The sequence below is a fragment of the Lutjanus erythropterus genome, chromosome 16, assembly GCF_056507025.1.
Source record: "Lutjanus erythropterus isolate fLutEry1 chromosome 16, fLutEry1.hap2, whole genome shotgun sequence".
In the NCBI taxonomy this organism is placed as follows: Eukaryota; Metazoa; Chordata; class Actinopteri; order Lutjaniformes; family Lutjanidae; genus Lutjanus; species Lutjanus erythropterus.
Window position 1 is genome coordinate 16,200,871 of NC_139332.1, and position 18,294 is coordinate 16,219,164.

The following is an 18,294-nucleotide window of genomic DNA, read 5'->3' on the forward strand; positions in this document are numbered from 1 at the left end:
CCAAAACAATCTAGATGGATAAATAGCACTACAAGTGAGATATCTTGGTCACAAATCACAGGTGATATTGATCAAATAGCAGGTGATTGTCATTAAATAACAACCACGGCCAATGAGCTGTGGTATGATATTATTTGACAGTATTCATTCAGTAAACATAATGCTGGTTGTTTTTATTTACTAGCTTTATAGGCTGCATTTTATGTATATATGATAATTTCTTAGATTTTTTATTTTAAATTTGTCAGTGTTTGACTAGCACATTTGAGGGATAATTGCAGAAAAATGTGTGTATATGTGTATATATTCCATAATGTTTTCTGTAGAAAGAATATTGCCAATATATTGATAATCTAATTCTTTAACTCCCTGATAATGGACCCAAGAATCAAGTATAAGTCAGACCCTAACTAGACTACTGTGAGTATGTGATTTGCAGTTAACTACTTACATGATTCAAAGCAGTTAACTACTGAAAAAAAGCTCTTGAGATCTGAATGTACTCAAACCACAAACTGCATTGCAAGACTGTATAAATCTTTCCCTCAGTAGGATAGATTATGTGGCATTCTAATTGAATTAGTCAAGTTTAATACTGGGCACGTGGGCAGGAAAAGAAATTCTGTCTCTCACTCAAAGACACATACATATTAGCGGATCAATGAATCTATGTGGCAAGCAGAAGCCACTGACCAGGTGACCTCTCGTATCCCTGCACCACGTGCACAGCTGATCCTCTTTCATCCTGCTCTCACTGCACCGGCGCGTGATGATCTCCATGGCAACGTCGTCACGCAGGAGGAAGTGAACGGGACTGTTTGACAGTGAGCTTGTTTAGCATGGCAGGAAAGGTAAGCTGGACACTTTTAACCGTCACTTTCTCCTCTCTCTGGGCAGCTGTCGGTGATGTGCTCTGTCCCGGGAGCGTCTCCTCCGGACGAGTCCGCCTCACAGGGTGTCTTTCTGCCCGGAGGGCTCGTTAACTGCCCGTTAGCCTGCTAAGAGGATGTGCTAGAGGTGAACACTGGCCATACGGCAATGACATTGAGGCTTTACTGTAGCCGGTTAGCGTTAGCTAGTTAAAGCTAACTTAATGTACACTTGGCTAACGGTTCCTCAGCCAAAGTGACTGAGGTGTCGTTTCAACAATGATGTAACACTCAGTAATGATACTGCTGCTGCTTTTTAATCCACTCTGCTCCTTTCAGGCCCCGTCTCCGGCTTACTGGTCTGTTTCTGCTAAAATGCCTGCTGTAGTCACTTTTAACCTTGATTAGCATCACGCTAGATGTTGTGGAAACACTGTCATGAACTACTTACAGGTGCCAGAAGTTTCTACAGACTTGATGAGAGGTTTCAACACGTTTGCACTGTCATAGTTTGTATACAACCAGCTTCTACAGAAAATGGTGTGATTTGCACGTGACACCAGCTTCCAATCTGCATAATAAAACTTTTTCATGGCAGACATTTTTTTACATATTATAGCAAGAAAAGCACAAGTGTATTCAATAACATTAATGATGTCTGCATTCCACTCAGGGGACGTCCTGGTTTCATGCATGCTGGGTCACTGGAATAGCTTACAGGGAAACTTAATGGAACAGAGCTATCATTAATGTTATTAAGTCCACCTGTGGTTTTCCTGCTATGACAAGTCAAAAACTCTGAGAAAAAGGCTTATTGAATCGTTCTTTGCTGTACTTTTTAAAATATCCCACCAGCAAGATCATCATTACACAGTGGTTCCCAACCAGGTTTTTGTGACCCTCCAAGCAGTCGCAATATAACTGTGGTTTGTTTTTGGATAATTTAAATACAGATGAAAAAGAAAATTGTTTTAACCCTTTTAGATCAGTTCTCTTGTCATATTGTGCACATCTTTAAAGGTTCAGTATGTAAGATTTATGGAGATCTATTGGAAGAGCATGGGAAAAAATGGAATATAATATCCATAAGTATGTTTTCATTAGTGTATAATCACCTGAAAATACGAATTGTGTCTTTATTATCTTAGAGGGGTACATTTACATGTTTTTACAGATGCCCTGAATGGATAAATCTAACTAACTAAAAGAAATTTGTTTCTTTTAGTGGCAGCACAGTGACATGTCCACTTTTAAACATTTAAATCAAATTTCTCCCAATGTTATTTCCCATCTTCCTATCCTAATTCACTTGGTAATACATGATACAGAAGCTAGATACTCTTGAAATGCTGTTTCATCTAGAGTTTGAGGACAGGATGGCATTACAAGAAAACAAACATACTACTACTTTCTGATAAAATGTTCAACAAGTCAAAGTTCACTAACTGATTCTTCCTAGCACCTTTTAAATCTACTGCCCTTTTCTATGAACTTGCTCAGGTGTCATCGCATGACCCAAAAACGGACATTTACGTGATTACACCTGGGCAAGTTCTACAAAGGGATACAGTCAAAAGCTTCATAAAAAGCTGGTAAATGAACCTTGAATTTAGAACGTAGACGAGATGGGCATTCTCAAGGTAGAGAATGAATCTTGTGGCTCAAAATTATGTTTAATCTGTCTGCGTTTTTTGTAATCTTTCTCTTTGATTGTGAATTACAGGACATGTTTACATCTTCAGGCCACTAAAAGTATTCAAATCAAACAATCTGAACCACAGCTTTACAACGTTGCTCAGACGATGCGCAATGCAAAGTGGGCCATTGTGTTCACTTGGTGTGTATGAAAGTTGTATTCATAAATGTTCACATTGTCTTGCAGGCAGTTCTGCCTAGGAGGGCCGACCCCGCTGAGTTGAAAGCCATTTTTGAAAAGGTAGGATTTTTACCTATGTATTTTTTTGTTTTTATCCTTTGTGTTTACCTCTTATGAAAGAAGCTTTTTCAGTTATCATTCGATTTATGTTGGTTTCTTTTTGATCAAATTCTAAAGCTCAGCGTGCGTCCTTGTGTCTTGCATCTGTTTTTCTCTTTACAGTACGCCACCGTCAAGAAGAATGACGAGTGCTTCATGTCACCGCAGGACTTTGTAAGCCGTTTCCTGCATGCCCACACAGACATCCGGCTGTCGGATGAGGCCACAAAGCTGCTGGCTGGAGTGGTGGATCAGAAGAAAGATGGGTTGGTGTTCTGAGGTTTCTCTTTTAACATGAAATGATCTGATGTTTCATTAAATTAAGGTGCTCAGAATTCATTAGATAATAGTTGCACCTTGGTGGGTATTACTTATGGAATAACTGCTATTGGAAGTGGAATGATGTGTGATACAAAATGCAACAACTAGAGGGCAAATACAGCTACAGATTTTTTACAAAGTGATGAAAATAGAGGATCAACAACAGAGTGTCTCATGAGGATTGGCATCATTACTATTTTAAAATATCTGTGGCAGAACTTGCTGATTTGACTGTGAAACTGCTGTGCTGAGTCTCTCTTTAAGCCACAAATTTATCTCCTCTCATTAATATCGAGCCAACTGCTAAGTAGTAAGCTTATGAAAGACTCTTATCAAAGCTATCAGTGCATGTATTATGTATCCCTTTGATCTTGTGTGACTACCTCTCTAGTGTTATTTTGCATTTTATAAACAAACCTATGACTGAATCCTTTGGTGTAAAAAATTCACAGAGGGATGTTCATACTTGAATTATATAGCAAAGAGACATCAAACCACCAAAGGCCCCTTTCAGGTGTTTCCTTCTTTGTAGATATACCCCCAATTTCACACTTACTCCTCCCCCTATCCCCATCACCCCTGTTTTTTACATTAATATGTATGTATTTAATGATACATAATGATGGGTAATAAAATGTTAGGGTAAGTCAAAAAAAAGATAAAAAAAGCCACATTGCCATGGTAACCACCTGGGCTTCTACAAAGAGCAAAGTGCACATGGCTGCGTAGTTTCATGTTATTACATCTGCTTTAAGGTGTGTGTGACTGTGTGTGTGTGTGTGTGTGTGTGTGCACAGAGGACGGTGAGATGGAGTAGTGGGGGTTTTGGAATTGGAAAAAAGAGAGAGCAAGGCACCCACACGCGCACACACACATAGACATAAAAAACACACTCATGCACTGTAATTGCCCATGCTATTCAGGAGCACTCCGTTGCATTGTGCGGCTTTGGAGCAGGATAAATGGTGGCCGTGGCATCAGGGTAAATCTATTAGGAACCCATGGCCCAGGCTTTGTATCTAAACCTCATTTTGGTTTTGTGGAGGGGAATGGAAATGATATGGGGGCAAAACAGGGGGGAAAAAAGTCTGTTTAGACCTTGGTTCAGATGTGATTCATTTTTTTACAGTTGACATTGTAAAGGCCTTATGATGCTCATACTTTGTGATGTGTTATTTTCCTCCTGAACTTTGATAGAGAAATGATTTGATGAGACACAGTCTAGATGATTATTCTGCAGACCTGTGTCTCATGAACACAAAACAAATGGATATAGAAAAGTAGATGCGGCAGCGTCAACGCTAGCTGGGAACACAAATACATTGTTTTTCAAGCGCTCATCTGCTCAAACCTTATGAAAAGAACACGCACAAGACAAAACAAACCACTTTAGTGGCTGTATTTCATCCGGCTTGCCCGATCTCATGCAAATGTGTTTGTGAACAATAAGTTTTGGTTGGTATATGAGTGTAGTATATTTGAAGCTAGTGCGCCTGCTGCTGTTTTCGCCAGGTAGGACTCCATTTCAACAAGATGAGTCAGGGGTAATAGATTTCGCAGGGGGTCGGATGGCAGGCAGCATGCTCGCTTACTTTTCTGTTGGAGTGTGTCTGTGTGAGAGAAATTTTACTTAGATGCCAGTGTGTATTTGAGTGTGTCTGTGAGTGTGTGTGTGGGGATGTAAACAGTGAAAATGCATTTGTCTGCCTCCCCCTCTGCGACTGTGTAAATCAGGGGATATAGTGACAGTCGTAACAATCTGTTATGTGGAAATCACTTTTCTCCCTCTTATTCTCGCTGCTCCCAGTGAGACAGAGAGACAGATGGATAGATAGATAAAGAGAGAAAGAAAGAGAGACAGGGCTTTGGCAGCGTGGAAATGTCTCAATTTTCAGGAATCAAATGTTTTGTGTGTGTCTGCACTGACATAGAGAACTACAAGGTGCTTTGAAGATGCACCCGACTTATTTATGTCCCCTTTTCTTGGACTTTCTTTGCATTCCTCTGCTAGTCTCATCATCCCTTTCTTTACACTCTTGCACATACCATAATGCAGTCTGAGGTACCTCCATTTCATTTTGGCTCTCTCTGACTCCCTACCTATTCCTTTTCCCTCTGATATTTTGACAGAAGCCTCTGTTCAAGTGTGAAAAACCCCCACTTCCCCCATAGACTCTTTGAGGTTTAAAAAAAAAAGAGGGGGAGAAAAAAAAAACTTTGTTAAGGGAGCGTGCTGGGAAAATAGCAGTCTGCCAGCTGCTGTGGACATTCTGGACTTGGACTGGTGGGTGTCCACTCTTAGAAACCGAACAGATACTGGCAGCTAGCACTCACCTGGGTGTGTGTGTGTGTGTGTGTTTTTGGGTTGTGTCTGTGCAAGCACGCTCTCGGTGGGTGGAAGGCTGTCAGTAACAATGCCAAGATGCCAGGGACAGGGGATTATTGAAGCCCCTCTAGGCCCCTCTCTCCCACTACTATCAACGAAGGAGAGCTGTCTTTCTATCAGCCGGGCCTAACCAACACCATGCATTTATGTTACTTGTAAACAATGTTTCCAAGCCTGGTTTTTGGTTCAGAGGAGTGTATTTAGATGCCCGCTGAGAGGAGACAGAGATAAAAGCTGGGTGACGAAGATAAGATAAAAAACAAACAAAAATATATGGAATATGGCGTGGAGTTTTCATGCCGGACAGATGTATTGCAGACAGTTTAAATTGCATTGTATCGGCACCCTAACAAAAACATCATTCAGCTGTCATCTACATGCTAGAATCAAGTCTTTGTTTATATCTTGTGCGTTACATCTCTCGTCTGATACATGTCACGGATATGTCTGTGCCTGTTTAAAGATTTAACAAAATCCTGCGGAGTAAAGTAAGTACACAGCACACTGGGAAGATGCCATGCTACAGTATCACATTAGCCCTGTCTCCGAAGTTCATCCAGGGCTGCCTACATGGATCGGGCAGCTCTGGACACATGCCACAGTAGTTGATGGTTGGGAGATGCTGTCGGTTGATTTGATTATTGAGTGTCTCGTTGGGGATGGGTCTGCATAGGGAAAGACGATGGCCTCCCCCTCTCGTGGTAATCATTTTGCAGCCGTCATGGCGCTGCTAATCAACCATCATAAGCTTCATCCCCAGCTACAGAGCTGTGTGTAAATGCTTACGAGTATGTGGAATGTGTGTTATGGAGATGCCCCCTGGATCTTGTCCTGACTCCCTGGTCTAAACCATGGTCCAATCCCTTCATGATCAACAGCCCTCTCAGTTACACTAATATGCTGATTATCCACGTCTGGGAAAACACAGACAGGACGGCCGGCGTGCATGTAAACTGATGCGTGTGAAAAAGAAGAGATCAGGCTTTTTCCCTCGGTTTTGCTTGGGAACAGTGGTGCTCTCAGAGTCTTTGCTCTGCAGCCTGTTATAAACCTCCTTAAACTCCTTTATTCACCTCTCCGAGGTAATTTCAGAGTGTACTATACATCTGTCACAAAAGAATGATCATTATTGGGGAGTTTGATAATATTCCAGCAGCGTCTGCAGCGATGGTATTGGCTTTGTTTTTAACAGTGGATCCACGGTCGCAGCAGTGTGCTTTTGTGCCCCCTTCCACCTACTTGCCATCAGCAGGGCCCAGCTCTTAAGAACTACCTGCTTAGTTAATAAAACAATTTGTCTTGCCTTTGAAACAATGACAGCTGATTTGATTTGCCGCTGAGGAGAGCTGTATGCTCAATTTTATTCCCTCTCCATACTTCTCATAGTTCCTCTGTAATTCTCTCTTCAACTCCAAACCTGTGTATGGGCAAGAATCTGGCAATATGAAACATATCACGACACAGGGTTTACAATTCAGTATATTACGATATATTGCAATACTGTAACCAAGGTGATATATTGCCATTTTTTAAATCTTATTTTAGAAAGATAAACAGACAGAAGAAGAGAGTACACAGCAACATATGCATAAAATTTGAGTTTGAAAAGTGTATGTTTTTAGAGCCATGAAGATAGACACAACAGCACTGCTATCTAGCAGTTGTGGATCTAAACATAACAAAATGGACCACTACCATAAGTATTTGCACATAGGATGCAGTATACAGGATTTTGGGCCAATGCTGATACCAATACTAGGGAGGAAAAAATATATATCAGCCGATATTCTTTAGAGTGGTTACATTTGTGACAAAGATATATAATGGAGACAGAATAGTCTAACAATAAATATTGTCAAAATTTATATCAGGACACAGAAACAGGAAACTTGAACATTAATCTTTAATAATTATATGTAATAAACTATAAATAAAAACAACACTAATAGAGCAAAATGATGGAAAAAATACAGAAAATGATGACTATAAAGCTCACAAATAAAAGCAATCTGTATTATGTTCTGTCTAAAAAAACAAAGTTTTCATAATGGCAAATATCGGACAGTATATATGCTGAAACCAATATAGAGCGATAAAGCTGTGAGCTGCCAGTATCAGGCCAATAATATAGGTCGACTGATAATATTGGTTGGGCTCTAATCAGTGTCACAGTATAGTGTTTTGAGAATTGATACAGTATCACAAAACAATGGGATACTTTATTGCTATTTTTTTACACCCCTATTTGTCACACTCTCTTCTTTTCTTGTATTAGGGCTGGGTGATATGGCTTATAAATAATGTCTTGATATTTATAGGCTATGCTGCGCCTGCAATATAAAATATATATCTTGATATACACTTAATTTGTCTAAAATAATATACTGGAAATTCAAAAATAGTGCAAACATAGAACATCTTTCACAATATGATGCATTGCTGTAGATTAGGGCTTTCTTAGGGTTTTCTTTTGCATGGACGGTTGGAAGACTACATTTTTGCAGACTCCATTCAAAAGAAGCCAGTAATCTAAACATCTTTTTCACCCTCTATCTCTGGCACACACCAGTTTTAAGAATATTTCCCTATTCCTGCTTTTTAGTTTCATAACCAATACTTTTGTCAGTGCACACCTCTTCTCCTTCTCAGTGTATGTTATCTATCTAGTATTTTTTCTACATACAAGGTTGCACATAAATAAGTAAATATAAGGATGCACATAAGCACCCACATGCAAACCTAAAACACTCTGAGTCCAAACAAACACTTCTAAATTTCATCAGTACCATAATTAATTACAGCAAACAGGAAAATGTAATCATTGCAGCCCCCCCCCCCATCCTTCTCCATACTCCCTCTTTGGAAATTGAAATAGGTTTAATAGATGGATGCTCGGGGACGGCTCATTAGCACTGACCCCTCCTGTAATTATCAGAGCCATTTGTGAAATTCATAATGGACTTGTGGCAACTGTGAACCAGGGCCTAAATAAAGGCTAGACTGCGTGGTCCAGTTCCCCACAGCAGGATTCTCCCATGGGGGCTCTCAGTGGGTCCACACAATATTGGTGTTTATATTTTTTTATTTCTTCTTGATGCTGCATTTGGGCATTTGTGTTACAATGCAGAGATATGAGATAAACTAGTATTTAAACTGGGAAAGAGGGGAAGTGATATAAAGGGAAAACTAATCTGATGCAGACAAATCAATTTCCATCACTGAATTTTTTTTTCCACCTTGGCTCCTCTTGATTTTCACTCTAAACCGCATATTGTCTGACGTTTATATTGAGTGTAATTATATTTCCTTAACTGGCTCCTAGCTCTCTCCTTGCCTGTCTACTTGTTTAAAATGGCACACTAAAATATAAAACTTCATATTTAATACTTTCTTCTTTTTTCTGTTGGTGTAAAAGTTGGCCCTCCCTATGCCAGCTGCCAGCTCAGACTGAGAACACACACTGAGCTTTTTAAAATGTTTTATTTTCTCACTGTCACACTCGATGAGTTTATGACATTACATATGGAATAACAGACTACTGGATAAAAGGCCGCTTGAATTACGCACAGCAGAGATTGATAGGTTGTCTAAGTGTGCTGGTTTGCCACTGTGTGGCAGTAATTACAATGGAGTTTGTAGTTTAATGCAGTGTTAAAAAAGCTTGTTTTTTTAATTTAATATTTCATCTTATTAGTGTAACTTAGTTTAAGCCTTTATTAAGTATTGTATGACCAAAGAGACTCAGTGTCTCACATGTGTAGCTGATTAAGTATGTATGCAGGGAACTTGAAAGATGAATACCACATTAATAAATGAACTCAAATGACAGCATGTACCAGTCTTTTATAGTCTTACCTGTCCTCTTTTCTTCTGTTCTCTCTCAGGTTGATCTCCTTCCCAGAGTTTGTAGCGTTTGAGTCGGTGCTGTGTGCTCCAGACTCCCTCTTCATGGTTGCCTTCCTGCTGTTTGATAAAGAAGGCAATGGAGTGACCACTTTTGGTAAGAAACTCTGCCCCTGATTTACAGGTTATATAAAATACTAATTTAGTCAAGTTTGAACAGCTACTCACTCAACCATTAGCATGCACAGTGTACAGCAAGTGCTATAGTGTGCTTTACAAGAGACCTGAAATTATGCATTGACCCTTGAAAAGTACAAAGAAACATGGCGGTTCAACATAGTGGGCTTTGTGGAAGAGGACACGCACCTTCTATAGATATAAACAGCTCATTGAAAGATAACAAAAACACAACAGTTCTTATCTTCAGGTGATTATACACAAATGACATCAGTCTTATGAGTATTATATTAAATATTTACAATATTCTACCAATAAATCCTTGTAAGTCTTACACACTGTACCTTTAAATAGATTAAAAGTGGTTAAAAAAGGGTTTTTCATTTCATCTGGACTTAAATCATCTTGCAACCCCTCAGTTTCATAATGTGAACACTTGGAGGGTCCCAAGCCCCTGTTTGGGAACCAACATGTTTAAATATTGATTATGAATATTATAATAAATTTCTGCCATATTCTGTCAATAAATGCCCCTAAATCTTATATACTGGTCCTTTAAAAAGAAAGTTGTTAGTCGTGAAGGTTTATAAAGATTAATAACTGTAATGTAAATTATGTAACTTGAAATAAAAGTTCAAGCCTCAACACTTTACATTTGACATTTAGCAAAGACTTAGTCAGCCAGTCCTAACAGAGAGCATGTTGCTCTTAAATGGACCACTGAGGAAGTTTTCATACAAACTCCTCTTTTATTTATGTGAGGTCTGACCTCCAGTCGTCTTTTCTTTGTTATGGCCACATCCACAAACAAAAATACTGTCCGTGGTCCTGTATCTTGTCTGTAAAGCAGATAAGGTTAGGTTTGGAGGTGGAGAGGGCTGGTGGCAACTAAAGGATGGAGATGAAGATGGGAGGAGGGGGTGAGTAGCTCTCTCCTGTGTGTGTGTATGTGTGTATGATTGGCACCATTACTCTGATGCCTGGAAGCTCCGAGGTGAAAAGGGAAGACATTTGTACTCGTTGCTTATTTCACATTTGCCTAATTGATTTAAACAAGTCTAATGCCAGCCTTCTGTAGGTGTGCGAGGCGTTAGCGCATTAGGCTTGATTTGAAATGCAGTGCACACATCCCCACTCGCAAAACAGGGAAGAGTAAGTGAATTTCATTTTAATTGTTGCTGTCGACAGGGTGCAAGATCATTGCGGGTGATTATATATGCACATATGTAAATTTTCATATTTAAAAGGATCAATTAGAGTGACGTTGTCTTGGTGGCAATTAAAAGGTCTGCTGTTTTTCTGCGTCTCCCAAAGGTTAATGAATATCCCAATGCCTGTGAGTTATGAGACTCACATACAAGTGGAAAATTGCATGAAAAACATAACACACATCACGCCATGCACAAACACTGACTGCAGTGTCTGCCACTTGCATCGGGCTAACATTTCACCAAAAGCAAATAACTTGTGACTCAGATTATAGACTTGTCAAAGTTGCTTTATTGTGATGCATTACAGAATTCTCCCTTTTTTTCTCCACTGCTCTCCTTTTTCTCTTTGCCGTTCATTAGATTAAAGAGGCACCAAATAAAGAACTCCCTTCTTTATTACCTATTAAAAACATTAATAGTTGCAGCTTACATAGCATTAAAGGCCCGTTTGTTTTGCCATGCAATAAACGTCTGTGCTCTGATTTCTTTTTATTTCATTTTTCTATAAACCCATTTTTATTTGATAATAACCTGAGTAATTTCTGTTAAGTACAGGCGGCGCAGTGCTCTGAATTTTTAGCACTTGAAAAATAAATGCGTAATTTGGTGGAATGTCGAGTTCATAAACGTAACACAGCATATGAAATGCAGTTGTGCCTCAGCCAGAAAAGACAAAAAAAAGAGAGAACTAAAGAGGACTGAGTGTTGACAGGTCTATAAAAGCTGATAATATAAACGTCGGGCTGTGAGGCGGCCTCTCCTTTAAAGAGTTAAAGGCTGTATATTTATTGCCTCATTAAAGTGTAAAAAAAACAATGCACAAGCTGTCTTCCTTCAGAAGGTAAGGCTGAGCTGAAGTAAATATCACCTTTCTCTCCTCTTTTTCCCTCCCTTTCTGTCTTTATAAAAAAAAATTGTTTCTTTCCTCCTTTTCCTTTCTCCACTCGTTCAGCGCGGCTTGTTTGGTAATAAGAAACAGGTCGCTCTATTGGTTTGTTTTTGTTTCTTTAGTAAGGCTGTAATTTAGGACTCATGTTCAGTGTCTCTCCACTCCACTGGCTGTAGAGGCTTAGAGGGTTCAGGCAGAGGAACACAAGTGAGAAGAAAAGGCTTTCCTTCTGAATACAGAGCCTACACAGCTCAAACAAGTTCTGCCATGTGTCATTCAAGACTGATTTAGAGTCGACAAACTTAAATCTCAATCAGAGCAGAATTGTGTTCTGGAGATTGACGTTGACATTTTGTCACAAACAGTCACAGACGCTTTTTTTCTCCCCCCCAAAATCAAATAATTACTAATGTTAACCACAAAATAGGAAACAGATGCTATTTGTTAAGAGCTGACTCATAAGACTTTGTAGCAACAGATTTTATGCCGTTATTAGAGTAAACTAAAAACTTAAGACGGAAGAAGAATTTGATAATTGTTTGTTATGAAAACATGAATATACAGAACAGAGAATATGGAGATGATTTTGATGGTGTGAGGGCCTCGTACAGTACATGGTTAATGTGTGGTCATTAGCCTTAAAAGTGGTGTGTAATCTGTAAAACCTAAACACATCTGTTATTCTATCATTGTAACGGATTTGAAGACAAACTGTTTTGCGTTAGCCTCATTGCTTACTGATTTTTGTTTAAATTGTGTATATTTTACATATGTCAACACAGGAAGTAGTGGAACGTACAGTAAGTAAGTATAGCATTATAGCATTTACTCAAGTGGTTAAATACAATTTTGACATACTTGTATTTTACTTGAGTGCTTCCATTTCTTGTTCGTTTATACATTCTAGTCCACTGTGTTTCAAGAGGAAATATTTAACTTTTTACTCCTACATTTATTTGAGAGGTGTAGTTGCTTTGTAATTAAACTTTTACACAGAACACATTTGATTGGCTTATAAAATATGCCACATTGTTGTACTTATATTCTATTTTGGGTTATTATACTTTGTATCCCTTTTTATTTATAAAGGTGCATGTCTTGTATCCTTTTTTTTCTTTTAAGACTGTTTAGTATCAAGATCCGTTTCGTTATGTTAGCTTTGTCAAATTTTCTTCATTGACTTACTTTGTTGTATTATGCTGCATTATGCTGTTTATAAAATGCTAAACATAATAAAATACACATTATGACCACTTAGGCTACTGAAGAGTATATAATATGGTCAAAATTAGCTCCAGCTAGGGCAGCTGGGTAAAATGTTACTTACCTGTTGATGTAAAAAGGCCCCCTTAGTAATAATAATTGATGGTATAATAATCACTCAGGCTGTTTCTGGATAACAAATACATTTAATTTTGATACTCATATACTATATTTAGCTAATAATACTTCTGTTCGTTTGCTTTTTTGAATGCAGGAGTTTTACTAGTGTGGTAATATTTTTTACACTACTAAGGTTGTCCTGATACCAATACCAGTGTTGGAAAATACCTCAGGGGTATAATGTAGAAAATGTTCTTCTATCATTCCATCATCATAAAGGATTTAAAGATAAAATGCTTTGCTTTTGCCTCAAGACATGGAATCAGTGGTGGAATATACAGTTATTATTCAAGAAGTTCCATAAAATTATACAAATATTTGGTTAATACAGATATACAGTCAATATAGTTAAGTAGTTAAGTACAATTTTGAGACTTGTATTTTACTTGAGTACTTTACACACAATCATAGTTTAAACTACCCGAGAGTGTATAATGTATTTAAAATTAGCTCCATCTTGACTGGCAGTTAAATGTTACTTACACAATGGTATCAAAGTGTAAAGTAATCCAATGGTATAATATATAATAATGACATGGGTTGTTTGTCTGTATAATAAATGCATTTATTTTGATATATTTTTAGTACATTTTGTCAATAATATGCTGTTCATTTAGTTTTTGAATCCAAGACTTTTACTTGTGATGGAGTTTATTTAGTAGGGTTTGATCGGATACTGATAGTAGTAAATATGGTATTGGTGACTGAGAGTCTACGCACTGATCCAATAACGTGTAATTTATTAACCTCAAAACAGGACCTTGCAACTTCCCAGGAGTGTCCCATATGCTTTTTTTCCCCCAGGGTGTCAATATGGCATTAATTCTCTGTATGTATTTGTTTTACAAAGGGTTCAACCTGATTCTGACTATGCAACAGTGTTAACAATCATATCACATCCATACAGGAATTAGGAGTATACAGCAGTTAAAAATAATGTTAATGTATTAAGACAGAAAAAAATTGCATCAGAAAATTTCTAATTTTTACACTGTTGTGTACTTAAACTAAGTAAAATACTTCCTCCACCACTGCAGACAATGCTGGTACACTTTCGTACTGAGTTGTTGCATCTTGTTATTAGGCTGTCAACAGCAACTTGTCATCATTCATTCATAATTAAAGCAGCTTGTCTGTTTTTTTTGTCTCTGTTGCAGAGGATGTGAAGCAGGTCTTCAACCAGACCACCATTCACCAACACATCCCCTTCAACTGGGACTGCGAGTTCATACGGCTGCACTTTGGCACACAGAGGGACAAGAAGCTCAGCTATGGAGAGTTCACCCAGTTTCTCCTGGTAGGTTATTGTGTAGATCTCCTGGTCTCCCTCCATTTCCACCGTCCAGTGACCATCAGTGGCAGTCATTCAATCTTTATCATATCCTTATTCTCACTTATTGTTTACGTGCTGTTCATACAGTCCTGCCAGATACTTCTCTCAGCTTGGCCAGATGAATGTGTTCATATACAGACACGCAGGTTTTGTTTTGTTCTGTTCCTTCCCCGCTCAAACACAGCCCGCCATATTGACCAGATTAGTCATTAATGAAACACTGAGGTTATATATTTGGGACATTTTCTGCATTTGTTTTCCATTAGCTGACGTACACATAGCATAACTCCGCTCCACCTTCTCTGAAGCAGGTAGAGACGCGGTTCTACCTCCATAAATAGTATAGCTGGAATATTCCTAGTGTATTTGTGGTGTGTGAGCCATTTTCCAATATGATGTCTAGACTTAAATCAGGCCTAAGCAGGGAGAGGTGGTGGAGGGGGTGGGAGAGAGGGCCTGAGTCGTGCCAAGTTTGCATCCACACTCACCATGTATCTGAATGAGCTTTTTATATTACACTTAACTTAGACCAGATGGCTTACACGCAGTGGGCAGCAGCACATGGATATTGGGACATTGTTATATGCGCGTCTGTGTATGTGTTTTGTACAGTATGTGTGTCTATACATATGCATGCTCTATGTGTGTGTGTGTGTTTATCTTACCTATCTGCTTTACTGTACGTGTAAGCAGTGGCATGCGAGCTTTGTGCATCTGTATTTATGTCTGTGTTTGTGCTTGTTTTTGTCCGTGTGTGTGTCTGTGGCGTTGTGGCCGGTGGACGCTGTACTTTTGCATTGACAGTGTGCCCGGTTCTCTCCCAGTCAGTCACTCAGTGGTTTCCAGCTCCTCACAGCAGCAGGCCAGCAGCCAGCCGCACTCATTGCTCAATATGAAATGCACATTTCCTGCTTATGCTCTCTGTATGTGATCATTTCTCATAGCTTTTGATTCATGCCTTAACAAATGACAAGGGAGAGCAAACTTCACATTACTGCAGGATGCCTCTCTGTGTAGGTAAGGGTGAGGGATGTTCAACAGAGGATTTATTTTACATGTTGTAAATATCTCTCCATTTCATCCTTTAGCACTTGCTTCACTGGTCTACTGATACTCATAAAATAAAAATATTGTAAAGAATGTTCTAAATATTTTAACACCAGAGGTCCAATGGTATTGAAGGATGTCAGAAGTATCGATACCTAAATACTTTTCTGACTTTTCTGACTGACTCTTTAAAAAATATTTATTTGCACAATAAAACAAGGCAGCAGAAAGAGAAAGACAAGAAACAAATTGTGCAGGTGAGATTTTAAAAAACCCTAGAGGCTTATAGAAGGAATTACACCTCATTAAGCATTGTACAACATTGTAAAAATACAAAAGTGATTTAATTGTTATGTTCAGCACACTCCTTAAGAAACGTCAGATAGGCCCTAAGCCTGTATTTGAAATTCCTGAGTAAATTAAACTGAGATACAATATGAATACAGTGTTCCATAGTTGAGCCCCACTATGTCTAACAGAGAACTGCCAGAGCCCAGTATGAAACACTGGGAGGTGTAACCAGTTGGTTACAAAATTACAAAATTCTACAAACAAAAACACAAGTTTGGGATTTATTTATGTTAAAGATTGATAGAATATTGAACATGTTTAACATGGTTAAAACACTACATTACCTGTTTATTTTAGTATCAAAAGTGCTGAAGGTTTAGGTAAATGATCTACATGCTCATTCAGCACCTCAGCTCAGTTTAGGTTTTTATTGCCCTGAAATTTTGGTAGTAAATAAATAAGAAAATAAAATGTCATTTTTGTATGCCAAAGACTTTTTTTTACCCTTGAAAGAGGTATTGAGTATCGTGATGTGTGCTGCAACTAATGATTATTTTCATTATCGATAAATCTGCCGGTTATTTTCTCAATTAATTGATTGGTTGCTTGGTCTGTAAAATTTTGGAAAAATATTGATCAGTATTTCCCAGAGCTCAAGGTGATATCCTCAAATGTTTTGTTTTGCCCACAGCACAATGATAATTAGTTTCTGGTCATAAAGGAGTATAGGAACTAGAAAATATCATGTTTAAAAATTAATTTAATAATATTCATAATTGATTCATTGATTAGTCCTTGCAGCCCTAACTAGTATTGTAATTTTGGTATTGTGACAACTCAGATGTATCATGGGTTCTATTAAACAGAGTTTCTGCCGGTGCATTAAGAAATCTTCAGAAGTATGAAGTCCAATAATCTGAATATTAGGCCTTAAAATGCCTTAAATACAATTTTGAAAGGTCTTAAAAATTGATTGAATTGTGAAGTTAACTTTTAACTTCAGTCTTGCTTTCAAATGTGTTTTTGGGAATTTCTTTTTATTTATCACGCTGAAATAACTACAAGACAAAACTAACATTGAACCAGTAAACACAAATGCAAATTGTGCATGTACTTTTGCTGGTATGGATGTGAAATAGTTTTTAAATTACATACATAATCATCTTAAAGGTCTTAAATTTAACTTGTTTAAACCTGCAGAAACCTTGATTCATGTGTGGCACAATAATAAGACACATTAATATCACTGAGGTACAGGTACAATTCAGGTATTCACAGTGTGTTATCAGCTGCTCCAGTGATTGATGAAAGGGCAATTAGAACAGGTACAGCAACATTTCCTGAATCAGAATTTAAACCTGTGTAATTACCAACCACTTTGTGATTGCACTGCTACCCAACACTGTTATGATACTTTTATTAACACACAGAGCATTCGTAAATGTCAGCCACTCCGCTGCTATAAAAGTTCTCAGAGTTGTGAAAAGCAACACACACACTCACACTCACAAACACCATTTTCTAAATATTTTTCAGTTATTTTTATAATTCCCTACCACCCAGCGTTCCCTCCTGAAGAATGTTCCCATCCTTTATTTCCCCCTCTTCCTGCCATACATGCATGTGTTTATTGTGTTTTTCTGCCATTGTAACCACGCCGCTGCCAGATGCTCACAAGATGGGATTATCGGGGAAAACGTTTGCACCGCATATTTCTCACAAGGGCTCTCTCTGGCCAATTACTGTCTTGATGGAAGCCAGAGATTCTCACCAATTACATGCATTTTTCCCGTCTCACGCGTGGACGCCGGCCAAGGCTCGGCTCGCACTGTCAGTGTGGTGTTGTCTCTGGCAATGGTATTACCGGTGTCCAGAGAAGTGGCACATAGTGGCACATAGTAGCCCATATTATAAATCCTGGCAAGTAAAGGGCCTGAATTACATGGAGGGGGACACCACATGTCCCACTTCTTTCCTGAAAGTGAATTGTTGGCATTGCTCAGATTTTAAAAGTCCCAATTATATGTTTGACTCTCCCAAGAATCAGTGGGCAGCCCTTAACGTCACTGTGTAGAGGGCTCACTGGCACACATGTAAATAGCAGTTGTGCTTAGGCTTCTCCTTGTAATAGCTTTAGCCCTGTGCTGATGAGAAGCAGAGATTTGGGGAAAAGAGAAAAAATCCTGCTCCCCTCATATCTCTTGTTTAAGTTTTGAAGAGAGGAGGGGAATCACAGCCGTTGAAAACAAACAGAGGTGGCTCATCATGTGTTTTTATTCTCGTCCAAGGACAATTAAAGTGACTGCAAATGCCTTGGTGGTTGTTGGCTGTCTTAAGCCCCCAGCTTTATGTCTCCTGCCTCCTTCACTCCCCTCCCAAATAAAAACCATGTCCCTGCAACGCTCATACAGTTGCAACAAGTTAAGGTTTTAAGAGGCTGAGACTATAAACTGCTCCATCCCTTTGGACCACAGTTGTTTTGTTGCTCTGTGTGGTTGGTGTGTGTGGCTTTTCAGAGAATCTAATGTTCTTTTCTTCATTTCAGAGGTGGGAAGTAATGAAGTACAAA

At 38.6% G+C, this 18,294-nt stretch overlaps 1 protein-coding gene across 1 annotated transcript in view; it reads left to right on the forward strand.

The window, feature by feature from the left end:
• The first annotated feature begins 783 nt into the window (after positions 1 to 783).
• Positions 784 to 18,294, forward strand: part of slc25a13 (solute carrier family 25 member 13) — a 67,651-nt gene continuing 50,140 nt past the window's right edge. Inside the window, exons 1-5 of the mRNA XM_084739447.1 lie at positions 784 to 851; positions 2,752 to 2,805; positions 2,968 to 3,110; positions 9,436 to 9,551; positions 14,212 to 14,351. Coding sequence (XP_084595573.1) covers positions 840 to 851; positions 2,752 to 2,805; positions 2,968 to 3,110; positions 9,436 to 9,551; positions 14,212 to 14,351 — 465 coding nt within the window. The 5' untranslated portion in view covers positions 784 to 839. The remainder of the gene's footprint in view (positions 852 to 2,751; positions 2,806 to 2,967; positions 3,111 to 9,435; positions 9,552 to 14,211; positions 14,352 to 18,294) is intronic.